The 18,698-nt window shown below is 55.3% G+C and overlaps 1 protein-coding gene across 1 annotated transcript in view; it reads left to right on the top strand.

The window, feature by feature from the left end:
- NTN1 (netrin 1) overlaps positions 1-18,698 on the top strand; it is a 107,473-nt gene that overhangs the window by 83,388 nt on the left and 5,387 nt on the right. Inside the window, exon 5 of the mRNA XM_032992114.2 lies at positions 10,666-10,740. Within this exon, the coding sequence (XP_032848005.2) occupies positions 10,666-10,740 (75 nt within the window). The remainder of the gene's footprint in view (positions 1-10,665; positions 10,741-18,698) is intronic.

Here is an 18,698-nt window from a genome sequence, read left to right as displayed (position 1 = left end):
TAATTCAGCCCTGCATGGGTATTCTCTCACTTGTCTCTGGCTGTAAGCAAGGTGATGGATTGACTGTGTGATTGATTGACTGATTGATTGGCCTCAGCATCCAGTTCCCTCCTGAAAAGGGGTTTCTCATGGTGATCTGCAGTGAATGGCTGTGAGCACAATAGGGGTGAGGGGTTTCCAGTGATGAAACTTCTAGTGATTGCAAAATATTTCAGAAAGTCTGTGGAAAAAAGCAAAACAAAACAAAAAACCAACCCCAAAACCCACACAAAACAAACCACCACAAAACTGCTGAAATGCAGATAAGATTCACGCACAACTGCATTGTGCTTTTATAGTCCCATCACAGGGCTTCCTGCATCCCCACATCCCTTCATCCCCAAATCCCTCCATCCCTCCTTCCCCACATCCCCAGCTTTGGGATGCTGCCACCTCGGGGACTGTCCTTCTAGCACTGGGGGGACCTGGGTGCCCACAAGCCCTGGGCACCACAGCCAAGCCATCAGCTTCAGAGCAAGGACTTGCAAGCCCAGCATCAATGTCAAATTCATCTAAAAAAAAAAAAAAAAAAAAAAAAAAAAAATTATGATTTCGAAGTGAAATGAACTGATTCTCTCCCCATCCTGGAATATTTCCAGATGCTGATTCCCCTTGGCGAAACAAAGTGCTTGTCCCCAGCACCAGCTCTCCGCTGCTGTGTTTCCCCCCTCGGAGTGGAAAGTCTGATTTGCCCCGGCTCTGGTTACGTCCTGCCCCCACGTCCTGCGCAGCACCCGCTCGGCCGCGGAGCTGCTGTCAGGCCGGGAATTTATAGGGTGGCCAACGCTCCCGAAGACAGATGGTTTCCTATTAATGTATTTAATCATGTCGGCTGCGGCTCTCGGCAGGGCTGTGTCCCCCGGGGTGCTGGGAGTTCACCAGCGGGCAGCGGCTGGGGACACGTTTGCAGTGGGGAAGCGCTGGGTGGGGACGAAGCGCTGGCGGGGACACAGCACCCCACGTCCCCTGGGGCTCAGCACTGGGTTTGCTCCTGCGGGGTGGCGTCCGAAACGTGCTGCCGGCCCCGGCTGCTCCCAGGAGAGGGGCGAGGCGGGGACAGGGGCGGGGGGGGGGGGGGATGAGACATAAATCGCTGGTGTTCGTGCAGTGTTCTCCAGCGCGTTAGTGTCTGGCACAGCTGGGCTGTGCCCACTGTGTCACCAGCGGCCATAGCCTGCCTACTCACTCCCTTCATATATGGAAATAATGGAGATACTGATGAGCTTCTAGGGACATCCACATCCCAGAACACCAAAAACTGCTCAGGCTCCTTCGCTCCCATCCCAAAGCTGGCATCGCGCAGCTAAAGGAGCAGGGAACAAACTTGCCCCGACCCACAGTGGGGCTCGGGTGGTGCCTAGGGGTGGTTTCCCCCTCCGAAGGCAGCGACCAGGGGTCCCAGGGCAGGACCAAAGAGCCAGGGCTACACCTGTGCCCTGGCAGCACCCGAAGCGTGCCCGGAGCCCGCTGCCGGGGTGCGGCATCAGGCCACGGCTTGAAGCGGGGGTGCCCCAGCACGACGGGCTCCGGCAAGGGCAGCTCCCCGGGGGTGATGGGCAGCCCCGGCCGCATCCTGCGGGGTGCTGGTGGTCCCGCCGGAGGGGTCGGTGCCAGCCCCCCCCCCCCCCCGAGCCGTGCTGGATGCTGCGGAGGCGGGAAGGGGGCTGCGGGCTTCCGCGAAAGCGCCGGCCACCGCTCTCCACCCGCTCCAGGCAAGAGGCTTTAATCTAATTACATGCTTTATTTGCGCCAATTTGTTTTTCAATCAATCTTGTTCAGCTAGAAGAATGGAGGCTACTGTGGGCTCATTTGCACCTTTTTGTTCCAAGGGAGAGGTTAATGGCAGTTATCCTCGCTGGAGATGCCTGCGGGGCAGCGGACGGGCTCTCCCTTTGCCGGGGCTGCCCTGCCTGGTGTGTCCGAGGGCTTTTACCCATCCTTTACCCCAGCACCACGCAACAAGTCCCCAGTTCAGGCACAGAGCTGGTGAGGATGTCTTTGAAACATGCTTTCTTGTGAGGATCCTGTGTGGCCAGTGACTGGCCGCTGGCCCGGGCCGTGGTGTGTAACATGGGCTGCAGGCAGGGCTCAGGATACCCCTGCCAGGCGGTCACAGGGAATCCTGGCACCATCCTGCAGAAAATATTTGGTATATCTATTGACAGGGGTCTCAATAGGATCCCAGGGAAATGTCAGGATCTACAGAGCACAAAAGAAAAAAAAAAAAAAAAAAGTGAAAATATCTCATCATACTTTTCCTGCCCCGTTGGGGCTGGTGCAGCAGCTGTGCTGGTTACAGGGCAGGACTGGGCTCAGCACCCCCCCCACACACACACATCTGCTGGTGCAAAGTGCTGCTGAGCGTGCTTCGGAGGCCAGAAGATGCTCTGGTGCCTGAGCAGGTGCCTCTGCCTTTACACATAGAGCAGATGGGACATGGACGCTCCAAGACTGCCCCGGCAGCTGATGGGACAAATCCCTGCCAGCTCCTTTTCCCAGGGCACGCTGTGGGGAGCGCTGCTCCGAGGCCAACTACCCTGGGCAGCTCAGGAGGTAACCAAGGACAGGCAACAAAATCACGCAGTCGCATGGTTAAATGCGACCCCATGCCACAGGCTTGCTTTGCACAGACCCTCTCGGAGCAGACCCAGACCCTCGGGATCCCCAGCCACAGGCTGAGGAAGGGACTGCTTCAGGCCTGGGGACCATTTCGCAGATCACACAACGTGCGTGACTTGAGCAGCCCAGTCCCAGCTCATCCCAGGTCCAAGGCTTGCAAGTTATGTGCCTCCCTGTACCAGTCCCCTGGCTGTGCTGGAGAAATGGCCGAGGCCACCCAGCCAGAGAGCCACCCCAGGACAAAGAACACTAATTCACACATTATATTTGCAAAGGACATCATGCATGATAGCTTGGTCATTGCCAGGTGCGGGGAAGAAGAGCAGATTTAATCATAACAGACTTCCCTGCTCTGTTCAATGGCCGGGTCGGGGAAGAGGGGCTGCCGAGGGTGCAGCAGAGCACAGGAGAAGCGATCCTGCTGCTAAAGTGAAAAACCCGGGATGGATTCTCTGCCTTAAGTTTGCTTTTAATATTAGAGAAGCCTGCTCTGAGACAAAAACTCCCACTGGAATCCAGCCCAAATTAAATTACAGCATGAATCCCTCACAATCAACGTCTGCTCTGCAAGCCAGATACATCGCAGCTCCCGCCACTCACCCCGCCACAGGGAGAAGCCCATCCATGCTCTCTGTGCAAGGAGAGGGCTGCTCCAGAGCATCCTCTCCCTCGGGACACGTGGTCAGCAAAGGCCAAGAGCTAGAAGCTTGGAGCAAGCACGTTTGGCCAGCGGAGCTGGCACTCTCCAAAATGACTCTAACAGTCATTTGCTGAGACTGGTGGTGGAGATGTTAAAATAATTGGGATGGAAGCAAGCGGTAGCTTCAGTGCTGTGGGAAGCAAAACAGGATTTCATGGTCACCTGGGGAAATGTCCAGAAGTCCAAGAGCCAAAGGCATCTGTCCATAACTGCTGCAGGCCAACCTCGGCACAGGGTTGTCACCTCCTGTCCTGGTGCTGGGCAGTGGTGGATTGCATTTCACCCCCCTGTCACCTGGAACATGGCTTCCAACTGCCTTTGGGATGTTTTGAGATGGCTTACAGAAATGTTTTCATGTCCAATTTGGGCACATCAAGCACCCAGCTGAGCCGATGCTCAACCACAGAGCAGACACACGATGTTTCTGCGCCTGCCCTCCCCAAAGGCTGGCTCCCCCCATGCACACCACTTCTGCTCCATTTGCTTTTCCTCCGTGCTCCCAACCACAAGCGGGTGATGTTGGGCTGTTGCCTGTGGAGAGGTTGGAGATTTATTTCCACAGTCTGAACAGTTTGGAGGAGTGCTCAGTCCCACGGGGATGGGGCAGCACGAAGCTCTGCAGGCTGGTGGAGTCGTAGGCTGCCATACACACTGTCCTGTACATCCCACGGGACTACAGGCTGTAGCAGTTCTTTGGAGCACCTGGAATAGTTTTGTGGTGGTTGGACGGGCTCAGGGAACAGCTTGATGCAGACAGCACCCACATCAGGGCTTTGGTTGAGAGCATTGTTGGCTCAACTGCGAGGTCTGGGCACGGACCGCAGCCGAGAGCTGGGATTCCCCACCTCCCAGTGAAGGTTCACTTCAGCATCGCTGTGATAGCAGAGCTCACAAAAACGCAGCAGCGAGACATTCACCTTCCTCCCTGCTGGTACTTGTGCAGGTTTTGCAGCACCGATCTGAAAGTCACCATCCCTCAGGTGAGGGCAGAGCCCCCCTCTTGACTTCAGGAGCTCTTAGAAAGCCAGAAGCAGCAGCAATGCAAGTGCTGGAGCACAGGTTTGGAGATACCTGCAGAGATGTTCAGCTGTTCTGCACCAGGGCCGGCGTTTCCAAGCACAGATTTGCCCAGAGCTGGGGGGATCCCGATGCCACCATGTCCCCCCCCCACTGTCACTGCTGACTGACTCCACAGCCCTGTCACACCGGGCAGCTCACGCACCGGCTCCGTGCAGGGCTGCCGCAGCCCACAGGCAGTGCCCAACGGAGGATTTCTGACCAATAAATCTGGGGAGGAAGAGAAAAAGGAAGGGAGGTGAAAGCTGTTCATCACCATGATCTCCCTGCATTAGAGCAAATCAAAACGACTCCACTGATCTGAACTGGCCAGCTCTGGGGGTATCTAGGAGCCCAAGCAGATCCCCACTCCCATTTTCCCAGTCTCGCTCTCTCCAGCAATGAGCTCACAGATTTGGATTCAGACACTTGGACCTGTACCTTCATTTTGCAGCTCAGCCTGGTTGCACTTCCCACCCAGTGCAAACAGGAGATGGGGACACCCAGGCCCCCACCCGCAGCGCCCCAGGAAGAAGTGCAGCCCCTTGGGAGCACGCAGAGAGAAAGCAGGCAAGCACCCTTCACCCCCTGAAACGCAGAGGCCAGACTGTCAAGGCTGGGTCTCCCTTTCTAAGCCACAACACCTTCACTTTGGATCTTGGCCCGCAAATGTATTTAGGGCCCTACCTGGGGGAAATCAATAGGAATTTAGCTGCATAAATTGGGATTAGAAATCCGAATCCCCTTGGGGATCTAAGCCTTATATCTGCATTTTGAGTTAGGTACCCAGGCCAAGAAATGTGGCTTTAATCGTTCTATCATGTCAGAATCAAGGGGCCTTTAATTTCCGTTACTGACATGTGGCTTTCACAGAGGCTTAAAGCTCATTTTGGAACTGCAAGCACAGCAAGACACGGTCTCAGACAGCATCTTCTTGGGAACACCGCTCAGCGCCCTGAGCTCCGGCTGCCGGCACCTCTGCCCTGCCCAACCCCAAAAGCACCAGCACACTGGCAGGAATGGGGTGCATTTGCAAAGCGTGGGGTGAGCAGGGTCCCATATTCTCACAGCTCCCAGTCTTATGCTAGCAGCCCCAGTTTTGCCCAAACAACCCTGCAAAATGAAGAAATGAAAAGAGTAGAATGCAACTTCTGCAAAAAAAAAAAAAAAAAAAAAAAAAATTAAGCAAAACAAAGAAGGTGTTTAGCTGTGAAAACTCTTTGCTCAGCCAGAGAATTAGTTATATCAAGGGGATGGGCTGAGCTGCAAAGCTGCTGAACGCGATGCTGACACATTTTACTAAGCTGCGATGGACACGAAACAGCCGCCCGCCACCTGCTCCCAGCCCTCGCTGAGCAAGTAGCGCCAACAGCCCCTTCCCAGTTCCGCTCCGGCTCTGTTTATCCGGGAAACACAGAAAGTTTGTGCTCTCCTGCAGAGAAGCAGCCCGTCACTCCCAGCCCAGGGGACGCGGCGGGGAGGTGTGGGGTGTCCCCCCTGCGGGTCACAGCGCGTTAGGATGCGGTGATGAAAAAAAAAAAAAGGCCTAGGGTCTGATTGTGCTTTGGGTTTGCATCGCTGAAATGGGGATTTGCGCTGAAATATTTGTGCAGCTGAGCAAACTCAGGGAGGAAAGTGCTGGGAGCGGGGGGAGGGGGGTGTTCAGATATCATCACTCGATTTCTCCCGCACCATGGTGCTGTAGCCAGGGGCGTTCGAGTCCTTTGGAAAGGGGATGGCCAGGCCAAATGCAGGATTGGAGGGATGCAGGGAGATTTCAGGGTCTGTTGAGGGCAGGTAAGCCCTGCTCGGGGCCTGAGAGGGAGGAGGAAGAGGGCAGGACAGCACCAGGGCCAAGCCTTGCTCTGCACCCCCACGGGCAGGGGACATCTGGGTACAACACGATGGGGCAGAGACCTGGGGCTGACCCTGTCCACCAGAGCCAAGCGGTGCCCACCCCATCACGCCTGTACGACCTGGACACACCACCACGTGCTTGAGGTAATATGTTCCTCATCCCAAAGGAGGCTTCACTGCTTCGGGCAGCCTCCTTTTATTCACAGCCCGGCCTTTTGGTCGGGCTTTGGCACCACCTTCCAACAGCAAGTTACCCCCCGGCTGATCCTCTGCAACCCCATGGAGAAGGGTGAGAGGGACCTGCAGGACAGGGGCCTCCTGTGCAGCCAGGATGAGCAGAACATGCCTTGGGACTCCAAGTTTGTAACAGAAGAATTTGAGGACAAATTCCGCAAGAGCCTCACATCACATGTGTGTCTCCTGCACACATGCACAAGTCCCTAAAACAGCATTCAGAGCACTTCAGGCTCTAAATCAATTCTCTCCTCCCCTTTCAGCCTACTGCCTCTTCTTCCCCAGCCTTTGAGCTTGGCTCTACCATCACCTTCTATCAGGGGACCAATAGCTCAGCAAACCTTCCCCCAGAGCCTAAACCACTGAAACATCACTTTGAAGGACCAGAACTGGGTCTTTTCTAGGCATTAGGCAGCATTGAAATAATGTCGTGTAATATCCTCTACGTGTACTTTACCTAAGCAAGCAGTGATCTTGCAGCATCACCCCACATATGTAGCACTACTTACCAGCAAACACAAACTCGATGCTTTGCTCTGAGAAATGTCATTTGCCCTCCCAAAGAGGCCTCGGAGGACCTCCAAGTCACCCAGGAGGCAGGAGAGCTCTCCACGTAGAGAGACAAAGGAAATGAAGTGGGGCAAATCCCCCACCCATGTAAATCAGCCCTGGCATCTGGTGATTTACACTGATTTATACCAGCTGGCTCTGGCCACATCAAGTTCAATTTAAACCAGCTGAGGCTCTAGCATAGCCCGTGGGGTTGGGAGAAAATGAGAAAGGGAAGGCAGAACAAGGGTTGTGTTAGTAAAAATGGGATTAGGCCTAGGACCAAGCAGAGGCTGTGGGGCTGGGGTGCTGTTTTGCAGGGCCTGGGGGCAGCTGGGTGCTGCCCCATCACCCCACAGCCTCCCTGGCTGGGAAACAGTGCTGGGATGGGTTTCTAGCAGGTCTGTAATCGCAGAGTGGAAATATCATGGCAATAGTGTAAGAATTGGGAAACTCAGATGTGGTTATGGATGTTTCCGTGGGGAGAGGTTGCTGAAAAGACTTGGGGGGTTGTTCTTGTGAGGGGCTTGGACTGAAGTCCAGAGCAATGGTTTCTGTCTGATTGCTGTTTCTTGGGGCTGGGTCCCAGAAGCGGTGCTGTGGGGCTGGAGGAGGATCTGCTCTCGGTGGGCTCTGCCAGCCTGGCTGCTGGAGACCCCCTTGCAGATCCTGGGGCCGAGCCATGGGGCTTGCAGGTGGGAGCTGCTGTCCGGCCCTGCCCAGCACCAGTGCCCAGCACCAGTGCCCAGCACCAGTGCCCAGCACCAGTGCCCAGCACCGGCTGCTCACCTGCGTCTGTTTGTCTGACTTGGATTTGGCCGGGGGAGGAGCGATCCATGGCCAGAGCTCCCAAGCCTTGTCCCTGCTCGGTTGCTTGCTCCCTGCCGGCCCTTGTCTCGGCCTCTTCTGCAGATCAGCTACTGCATAGGGGCTGAGATGTAACAGCAGTGATAATAGCTATAGATATTATATCTATGGAGCTTCAGGATTTTTGTGCTAGAGGAGAACCATCATCATGTTCATCATAACCACGTTATGTCTTGAAAACATCAGCAATCTGCAGTTGAGCAGAATTGTGCCAGTTGCCCGATGAAGCAGCCTGATGACCTGTCTCTTGGCAGTCCCCTGCTCCACTGAGAAGGTGAGGAAGAGCATCCGAGGGCTACATGCACATTTTTTTTCCCCTTATAGACTTTTCCTTCAATGTTTATGGCCAGGAACATCTTACCATTTGAGTTGTATCAGGAATAATTCTGTTCTCTGAGCTCAGTGACACCAGGTAGCCACATCTCACTGCCTGGTGGCATCCTACCATGTAGGCATGGCTGGGACTTTGCTAGTGAATATCACCATAACTACAGGTTTTATGGAATATCCACTCTTTCTTTAGTGCATTTAAAATTTTACTTGACATTCGGGTTTGTGTTAGATGGGAAAAGCCAAGAGGAGGCATTGGCCTTTAGTCATCAGCTCAGCTCCTGGGTTTCTAAGAGCTTTGGCCGGGTTGTACCTGGGCAGACATCTCAGCTGGGGCTCTTGGAGGAGGAAGGTGTCCCACTTCATATCATAGTTTTCACTTTTGGCCCTGGCTAGATCATGCTGAAAGAATGTGAAGCCATGTGTTACTGTGGGCGCTCTCCTGGGGAATGAGAGTAGCAGGCTGAGGTGGCTCTGCCTGGCCGAGTTGAGAGGGGCTGGGGCGTGCATGGATCAGAGGTGTTGGTACTGAGGTGGAACCTGGGGATCTTGGGATGTGTGGGTGTTCAGCTCTCTGGGCGTCCTCTTGTTGGTTCCCCCACTCAAGCTGAAAAAGAAGCTGCTGCTTAGCTCAGGCTGGGTTTGGCTCTGCTGCCAATGGGGAGGGTTGGGTTTGGGGTCCATGAGACCTCCTGGAGCATCTCCTCTCCACTCGAGGAAGCTCCTCGTGTTTCTGAACCCACCTCCCACTCCAGGGACACCTCCCGTAAGGAGGCTGGTGAGCTGAGAGGGTGCAGAGCACCCAGTGCACCTTGTCTGCAGACCTTGGTGCCCTCTTTGCCTGGGCTGGTTCTGAGCATCCACCTCCTCCAACCTGGCCCTGTCCCAAAGCTGACTTCTAACCACGGCCCCTCTGTACACAGCAGAGCTATCGCTGGGAAATGCTGGAGCTGCTATGGCTGTGCAGCCGCCTCCTAACTCCGTGCCTCAGTTTCCCTTCTCAGCCTTCTTAGTCTCAGCTTCTCTAGGAAGGAACTGCTTCTCACAGGGGCTCTTGCAGTACATAAGAAATGAGCCCTCGAGCCCTGGTGAGGCTGTGGCCCGTGCCACCCTGGTGTGTTACACAGCTGTGCTAAAGGGGGGACGCAGAGGGGGATGCTGCACAGCTTCTCCCCCAGCAATTCAGGTCACGGTCCACTGGAGAGTGCGGGGTGTTGCGTGGGGAGGTGTGGGTCTGGTCTGGCACCGCCAATGTGGCCTGGGGCAAGGTACAGGCACCGCATGGCTACTGTCTGAGGGGTACCAACAGTGCCCCCCACCTTCCCAATACCTCACCCTGCTCGCAGAGCCCTGGGGTCCCACTGTGGTGTTTCAGCAGGTTTTCACTCCTGATCTCCAGAGGTGGAGGTGTCCGAGGCCTCTTGCTGCAGCCAGACGCGTCCCAGTTTCTTCCAGATACGGGGTTTCCGTGGGTGCTGGGGGGACACGGGACGTGCACGGACGGCCCACCCATGAGTCCAGCCCCAATGCCGGGAGCCGGCGCAAGCTGGCACATCTCCAGCCACCGTGGCATTGCCTGGCCACGGTGCCACCGGGACATTCCCAGCAGTGGCTGGAGGGCACCCACCCCACGATGCCACCCGCCCGCGTGATGCTGTCCAGCCGCACCCCGCCCGGGGGAGCAGCAGCCACCGGAGCGGGGCTCAGCATCCCCACAGCCGCCCGTGACCGTGGCCCCGGCTCCAGTGCCACCCGCCCCGCGGCGCTGCCAGCCTGCCGTGCCAGCGCTCCCCCCTGCTCGCTGCGAGGCCAGCGTGTCCCAGCAGTGGGGGCCCATTAGAAATGAAACGTTCCTACTGGGGTATTTTATTTGCACACTTCAGTAGAGTGGACACCAAAAGGCTTTGCTAATGCTTCATGGGCTGCTAATTTCCTCTCTGACCCGCATTGTCGGAGGGTGACCCCAGCCCGAATCTCTCGGCAATGAATGCCAAAGGCTGACACCGGCCCGGGTTAGGGGTGACAATGGGGCCTCTGTGGGCTCCGGGCAGGCTCCAGTTGGGAGCTGGAGAACAGGGGGAATTTGTGTGGCTCTCAAAAGCTCTGGGTGGCACAATAAGGGAGGCCCCTGGGGTCTCCCAGGAAGACAGAGGCAGCCCAGGGAAGCCGGGCTGGGGGAGGTGGGCGGGAGGATGGTTTCCTTTGTGAAAAGCTTTCTTTAGAAAGGAAGGTTTTTCTGAATGCCCCCTTAGACGACCCAATCGGGGCCTGGCAGATGGATATCACAGGCACGCTGCTTATTCATGGCAGGCTGCAGCTTTGAGCCGTCCCTCCCCTTCCCCCAGCCTTTTATTCATTTTAAGGCTAATTTGTTTTGTTAATGTTTTCTTGCCCTCCCCCTCTCTCCTGTGCAGATTGTGACTCATACTGCAAAGCCTCCAAGGGGAAACTGAAGATCAACATGAAGAAGTACTGTAAGAAAGACTATGGTGAGTCGCCCCTCTCAGCCACTACTTCCCAGGGACGAGCGGTTGCAGAGGGATACAGAGTTGGACCCTGTCCCTCCCGGGGTGTCCCCAAGCCCACCCAGCCCAGCCAGGGCCAGGCAGCACACCTCTGCCCGTGCTGGGATGTGTGCAATCTGGGGTATGGTTTGTGCTGGGTCTGGAGACCAAGCCCTGGGTAGTGGTGCTTGCTGGAGCGGGGATGCAGCGTGTTATTTGGAAAACATGAGTCCACCTGCAGATGCTGAGACAACCCCCCAAATCAGGGTCCACAGTGTCCTCACCTCGTGGTGTCTTCTGGGTTACAATGACACCGTGTCCTGTCTCTTCTCACTGTGCTATTATGCGCAGCAGCTTTTACAAATTGTGCTTTGCTGTGGGGATGAGTGGGGCAGGTGGTTCCCCGTCAGCCGGATCCATCCCCCCCCCAGTAATTCCCCAGCAAGTTCAGAGGGTGGTGCAGCCCTGGGACAGCCAGGGCGGCTGTGACATCCCCATCCTTGCTGCTACTCAAGGTCCTGAGCATCCTTCCACAGCTCCGGCTCGGAGCAGCAGCTTGGAGCCTGAGCTCCCCCCCCACCTCTCTGCTCCTGGGATTATTTTTAACGTGGGTCCATTCCCAATGTGGTCACTAGTGGATCCATGCAGGAGGTGTGCAGGGTGACCATGGCGGGGGATTTCTTCAGGCCACACCCAGAAAAACCCCCTTGAAGCCCTCCCCGGGGCTCAGCAGCCCCCTCAGCCCCGGCTCGGCCGTTGCCCACGGTCCCGCCTGCCCACACTGTTGGGATGAGCTGAGCATCGGGAATGGGACCAACCTGGAAAAATCAGGTAGAGCTGGTTAAGTACAGATGCTCTGTGCCAGGGGATGTTTAGAAATCCTGCTGAATACGTGTAGGGACTGGAAATTAGCTCAACCTCGACCCTGGATTGTAGGGGGGGCACGGAACAAAGTGTCTGCAAGAGGGACCAAACGTGAGCCTTCGGGTTTGACCCAGGGATGGGGAGCAGGCTGTGCGTGGGTGAGCCTGGCTTTGAGCTGAGCTTTCAAATGGGCAAACAACCAGGGAAATACGAGGTGCTGTGGGACAGGGTTCAGCACCCACCGGAGCTGTGGTTGCCCTAGTGTCTGCCAGCCCTTCCCCTCCACAGTAGAGGAACACATAAAATATATATATATATATATATATATATATATATATATATATATATGCATATGCATATGCATGTGAATATATGTATCTCTCTCTATATATATATGTATTTTCACCAAACTACCAAGGAAAAGAAATCCCATCTGCATCAAAGCATAAGGAGCGTGGATACCTCCTCCCTCCTTCGAATGCGCTCACAGCAGCAGCTCAGCATGTCGGGGAAGTGTTTGCAAGAGCAGAACAAATTCCCATTTAACAGCCCATCCCCAGACAAGGCGCTTCCCAGCAGGGCTGGCCAAGGAATGCTCTGTGCTGGTTTTGTGCTCTGGCACCTCCGCATGAGCTTAGGAGAAGGAAGAGGGCTTGGAGGCAAATGTTTTATTTGCATTCCCATTTATTTTTCCATTATTCACATGGCAAAACGGTTGTGGAGAGCATCCCTCGGCAAGGAGGAGCTGCCAGGGCTGGGGCACGCTTGTGGTCCCCATCCACCAAGGCTGCACCAAGGTCTGACCACGCTTGTAGGAGCTGCCTGAGGCTCATCCGATGTTGGAAAAGTCTGAAGAATGCCTTTTCCCTTAGAGAAAAGGATTTAATTGCACGTGAGAAAGACACTACTAGAACATGAGTGTATTGGAGACAGAAGCAGGACTGAGGATCAGGCTATTAAAGCTGTGGGGTTTCTTGTGGGTGGATTCTCTGATGGCTAATAAGGCACAAACGTATTTCCTGCATGTCACACGTGCATCCCTTCGTTCTCCCACCACCTGGCTTCTCCAGCACCTCCTAAGGGCTGTGCTCACGCTGGAGCATTTGCTCTCTGAAGAGGGGAGGAAGCAGCCACTTGATTGCAGGAAACTTAGACCTCCTGTGACCCAAATTGGCCCTGGGGGTTTGGGGGATGGTAGGGAGGAGAAAAAGGCACGTGCATCCCCCTTGAAGAGGGTTTCGCTCCTTGGCTTGTCCGATCTCACTGGGGAGATGTTTCCTGGGGGTTCAGATGAAAGCTCACATTTGGTTTTCTTTGAGGGTGTAATGTGGGTTTCAACAGACTCTGAGGAGACGGGGGCAGCTCAAGAGCTGTCTCAGGCAAGAGATACCTCTGGAGCAATGAACAGGAGTGCTGGAAAGAGCTTTTCTTTTCTATCACACAGCATCACTTCTGCAAAAGCACACGTGAGCCAAAGCCATTTGCCAGGGCTGGTTTGGGGTGAGGCTGTCCCAGCGTGGGGACCGGGGTGCTCCCACCCGAGCCCTCCTGGGCCCGTGGGGGTGTTCCCAACCATTCCCACAGCCCCAACCCACCCCACAGCCGCGGCAAATTTGCTTTTTCAAGGGCAAACCAGCCTGGCTGGGCAGCAGGGTAAGCGATGCCGCAGCACAGCCCAGCCATGCCGGGGCAGCTCGCGCTTTCCACAGGGCCAGGGAGGGAAGAAAGGGTTGAAAAGGTGCAGGGAGGGATAATAAAGACTTTGGGACTGACACCCCAGCAGGAAGCCAATTAGGAGGCTCTTTTCCTCACCGTTCCGCCGGCATCACTGGGCTGAATGTCCTAAAAGGCCCTAATTAGCTTGAACAGAGTTACTTCTCCCGAGGGCTCAATTGGGAAGCTATCATCCGCCCAGCGCTTCTCAATGGGGCTTTTTAGCTCCCTGTTTCATTCAGTGATTCAAAGGGGATATTTTCCCTTATTTATTTTTCTTATCTGTTTGTTTTTATTGGGTTTGTGGTTTTTTTTTTTTTTTTTTTTTTTTTTTTAAATTGGGCTCTTTCCCGAGAGATGGGTTTTGGTGCAAATATTTGGAGTGAAACAGGGCTTGGGGAGGGCAGAGTGGGAGATTTCAGGGAGGGGGGTGACAGGCAAGAACAGAAGCAGAAAAGCTTCTTCTGGGTTTATTTTCACTGCCTGGTAGAGCGCAGGGGTCGCTTGGCTTCCAGAAAACCAAGGGCAGAAGAGGGGGTTCACTGAGTTTGAGACAGTTAAAATCAGCCTGGGAAAGCAAGGGGGCAACCCCTGCCGTACCCCGCTGAGGATGGAGATTCTCCCATGGCCCAAAAGGAGAGGGGATTATTTTATTAGAGCAGGTGATGCTGGTCCAAGGGATGTGGGAGCATCCCTCACTCGCTCAGGTGCCCCCGTTTCAGTCTGATCTTTGGGGCTTTCCCCACTGTCTGTGTGCTGTGGTTTATCTGAACGGGGTGGCTGGCTGGGGTAAAGGAAATTTGGAGCTTTTTACCCTCCATTTTCCCCCTGGCCCTGAGCTCCCTGCGCCACAGCAGGGCCTGATCCAGCGCAGATGATGCTGGAGCATTTCTCTGGGTACCAGCACCGTGGTCCCAGCCATTGCCCCCGTGTCCTCCCCATGTCCCTGTCACAGCACTGGGGAAGGGATGGGGGTGAGGACCAGGATCCTTTTCTGAAAGGTGAGATCATCTGCTCACTTTGCCCTTTCTTGGAAAAAAAAAAAAAGGCTGAAAAAAAAATCCTTCCTTTCGTGGAGACTTCACTTAGTCACCCCCTTTGTCGAGAGGAGCTTGGCAGGGGCTGGTGGAAAAAAGCAAAACGTGTTTTCAAAAAGCGGCTTGAAAAGAAAAGGAGGGGTAGAAAAACCCCTGAATTTACAGAAAAACCCAAGACAGGGGGGAAGCACTGTCCCCAGCTCATCCCCGGGTCACAGCCCCTTCCACCACCCTGGAAGTTGAAGAAATCCCATTCCTGGAGTGGGGAAACGCTGAGCAATCCCTCCCCATAACTGCATCCCAAGGGAGCAAAGTGGGGCAGCAAGGGGTCCCCCAGCATCGCAGGGAGGGACCGTGCCCGGCCAGGGCACACCCAGGCCAGTCGGGATTAGGGGTCATAAATCTCCAATATTAAAGCCGTAGGAAATTGGCAACCGGAGGCAGGCAAAGCCACTGCTGAATAAATTCAAAATTAAAAAAATGGGGGGGGGGGGGGGGGGGGGGGGGAGGAAATAATCCCATTTTAACCCTTTGCTCCAGCGAGCAGCCAGCCCTTTGCATTCCCAAACCAAATGGTCTCAGGGTCACCTTTTGGCGGTGGTTGGAGTAAGATCCACACCGGCTCCTCTCTGCCCGTGTGGTGAGAAGGGCCCCGAGCCTTCGGAGAGCCCCGGCTCAGGCTGGGGCCCCTGCATCCGCCACCGCTGTCCCAGGCTCCTGTTTCCATCTGTCTCTATTAAAGACCTTCTTGTCTCTCCCAGCAAACCGCTCTGCTCCCGCTGCCACCCCCGTGGTCCTGTGGGATCTTTCCCCGGGGCCAGCACAGCGACGAACCCAGCGCTGGAAGCTCCACAAAACTCCAGCTCCCACAGTCAGGTTAGCGCACGGGATGCGTAGGTTTGTCCATGTAGCCCAGTCCCAGTCAGCTTTGGCAGGGGAGACCTTGAAATCAGGAGATTTATCACAAACCCCCAAAGCAAATAACTATCAAAACAAAAAGATTTTTTTTTTTTTTCCAGCCTCACTCTTTTCAGGGCAATCTCATGATTTTCGGGCCCCTGACTCATGGTCTCTGAATGCTGCGAGGCGCTGCTTTTATTTAAGCCTTTACGCAGCTGCCCTCAAACATGTTGTTTCGAGGGTTTGGGGTTGGTTTTTGTTTTTATTAACATCAAATCATCCACCCCTCTGCTTTCATCTGCAACATCAAGCCCTCAGGTCTTTTTTTTGGTGGTTGGAGGCTCCCAGCCAAGCCTTGAGGAACCGGGCAGCATCACAGGCCCCAGAGCTGAGCGCTGGGGGTAGCACTGCCCAGCACCCATGCGGGGAGTGCAGGAGGGGACCAGGGACCCCCCCATCCCCTCCCCTGGTCCGAGGACCACTCGGCCACCTTTTTCTTAGAAAGAAGCATAATGTGGTGAGACTTGAATGCATCACTTGGGCTGGTGTGGCTTGTAAGGCACCATCCAGACAGGGTTTGCAGTTCAGCAGCTTCGGTGTCAGGTGGGATGTTGCTAAGGGGGCAGCTCCATGCACACACCAGGACCCAGCACCTTCCCCTCGAGCCCCCGTCCCCCAGCTCTCCCTGCCCCTCTGGTTGACTGAGAGCTCCCCTGGGGCTGACGAGGAGCAGACCAGGGCGCAGAATAGAGAACCTGGAGGAAAATCCCCGGTGCTGTGGGGGTACCCGGGGGGTGCAGTCAGCCCCAGATCGCCCGCTGGGCTCGGCTGCTCGCTGTTTGCAAAGCCCGGGGAGGAACGGGCACAAGGCATCGCCGGGCTCAGGACCCGGCCCGGGGCCACCTTCGATGGCAACCGATGTCACCGGCCCTGGCCGCAGCGGCAGCACTCTGGTAGCTGCAGCTCATTTGATTTTGTTCTCCCCCCCCCACCGGGTCAGCATCCGCTGCCGGGGGACCCCAGCCAGGGGAGCATCACCCCCACCGCCCGCTCGAATTGCCGTCATCCCCTACTGCATCCTTTCAGCTGGTTCCCCCCCCGCCCCAGACACTTTCAGGGATGTTTTTCTGGGGCTGCAGTGACAGGGACAGACCTGAGCGCGGCTCAGCCTCGGGACAGGGGTTCGGTGGGTGCATCTGCAGAGTGAGAGCAGTTCCCCGCAGCACAGGCAAAGGCAGGTGAAGAACAGCAAGCACGGAAGCCAGCTTTGGAGTGGTGGGCCACAGCTGATCCTCCCCCCAAAATCACAAAGGAACCCGAACTGCTCTTTCACGAGAAATCAGTGCCTAAACCCCCAGGGATTCACCCCGGGGGAGTCAGCTTAAGTGCTTCCAAAAATTCCTCCTGGCACCTCACTGCATCTCCACATGCCTCGTGTCCCTTGGGAGATGCTGGAGACCCCACCCCACCCCCCCACCAAAACAGCCAGGCAAGTCATCGCTGAGCGCGGGCTCTGAAACCAGGCTCAGGGGAAACCACGCGCCCTGGATGCAAAGTTACAGGCAGAAAACTCACTGTCAGTGAAGGCAGCTGTGGCTGTGACAGCCAAGCCTCCACCGAGGCTTTCACTCCTTCCACTTCATTAATAAAAGGGGAAAAAAATAAGAGACAGGGGCCTTGACATCAAAAAAATACAGACTGTGTATTTTAGAGCAGAGTTTCCTGTAACCACCTCTCTCCGGTTCCTTTTCATTCATTTTCTCCATTTTGTCAGTGTGGACCCAGGCAGGTCAAAGGTTTAAGCTTTTTTGGAAAGATTTGTTTCCAAAAAATAAAAATTGGCTAATCTTCACATTTTGTTACCTTCACACCAGACTGGGAAATACATGGTCAGAGCTTAGGGTTGTTTTTTTTCTTTTTCTTTTTTTTTTTTTAACGAAAGCATCTGGCATCCATGACATGTTCTGAAAAAAAAAAAAAACAAAAAAAAACAAAACCAAAAAAAACCCCAACCAACCAACCCAAAAAAACCCCAAGAAACACATGTATTTTGCAACATGCTAAAAAGCCTTGCTGGGCTGCAGAGTCCCACTTCCTTCCATAGCTTGAAATCAGTTTGCACGTTGCGGTTTTAAAGAGAGGGTGATGCTTCTCCACCACTAATCCAGGGGTGTAAAATTGGGTTGTTACAAGGCAAATGGGAGAGTTTTGCCTGGGTTTTTTTTGAGGTTTCTTCTCCCTCTGTTAATTTATACAGTCAAGATTGGACCTGCTGGGGACTGGCCAGATGTCTGAGACAGGCAGGTGGACGGGCAGGGGGCTATAGCTCACAGGGCATGGAGGGGAAGCAGGGGGAAAAGGGAAAAACTCAAAGATTTGGCCAAAAAGCATTTGTGGTTGGACCACGTCACCCTGCACAGAGCCACCAGCCCTTGCCTGCTCTCCCGGCCAGGGCTGGCATCACCACCCGGGCCTTTCCTTCTGACTCTGCTGGTGGGGACTTCTCATCCCCCAGTCAGCAAACAAGCGCAGGAGGGCTGGGTAGTCACTTTGCTGTGAAGATGTTTTCCTGGAAGCCGATTTTTAGCTAGGAGGAATGCGTTCAGCCTCCCTGGAGGATGCGGTCTCGGCTGACTGCTGCGCTCCTCCTCCGCCACCCCGCACCGTGGTGGACCACGGTGAGGAAGAAGCCCACCCGTGGGGCAGGAGCTGCCTCCAGGCCTGTATCTCCTCTTCCTTGCCACGCTGTGGGGCCAAACGCTCCCTTTCCCACTCGGGGCTCCGTCCTTCCCTGTGGTTTGAACCTGAGTCCACGGATGTCACCTGGGAAGGTGCCAGGAGGCACGGATGTGGTCCAGCATGGGCTGGGTGCCCAAGGACGCAGCCTCATGGAGGAGGAGGAAGAGGAGGAGGAGGAGGAGGGTGGTCACTGTTGCCTGCTCAGGGCCAACCTGGGCTGCGGCCCAGGGCTGCCCCACAGGACAAAACTGGTGGCTCCAGGGGCTTCTGAACTCAGCCGCGAGCAGAGCCTCATCCTCCAGCATGCTGGTGTCCGTCGCCACCCCAGCTCCGCAGCGCCTTTGCAGACACCCTCGCAGAGGGGCCTCTCCCCCCCAGATCGCGATGCCAAGCCACCTCTTCACCCCTGCAGAGGTGCTGGTGGCCGCGGGGGTAATGCAACATATGAGCCGTGTTTCAGGAAAGAGCAAGGGGTGGAGTGGTGGAGGGCTGAGTCCTCACCAAGTTTTCTCGGTCCCTATAGCTACAGGTGGGCTACACAACATCAGCCACAGGCTTGGAAAATATCATCGTCTTGCTTATAGATCACAGCTGTCCCAGTCTGGCTTTGGGAGCTTGTTAGCTCCCAGTTATCTGCCAGGACACCTGACTTGCCAGGCTGCTCCATACCAAGACATCCCCTTGAAGCCC

The sequence above is a fragment of the Tyto alba genome, unplaced genomic scaffold (assembly GCF_018691265.1).
Source record: "Tyto alba isolate M040663 unplaced genomic scaffold, T.alba_DEE_v4.0 Super-Scaffold_39, whole genome shotgun sequence".
Classification (NCBI taxonomy): Eukaryota; Metazoa; Chordata; class Aves; order Strigiformes; family Tytonidae; genus Tyto; species Tyto alba.
Note: the sequence above shows the minus strand (reverse complement) of the source record. Positions and strands in the feature narration are given on the sequence as shown.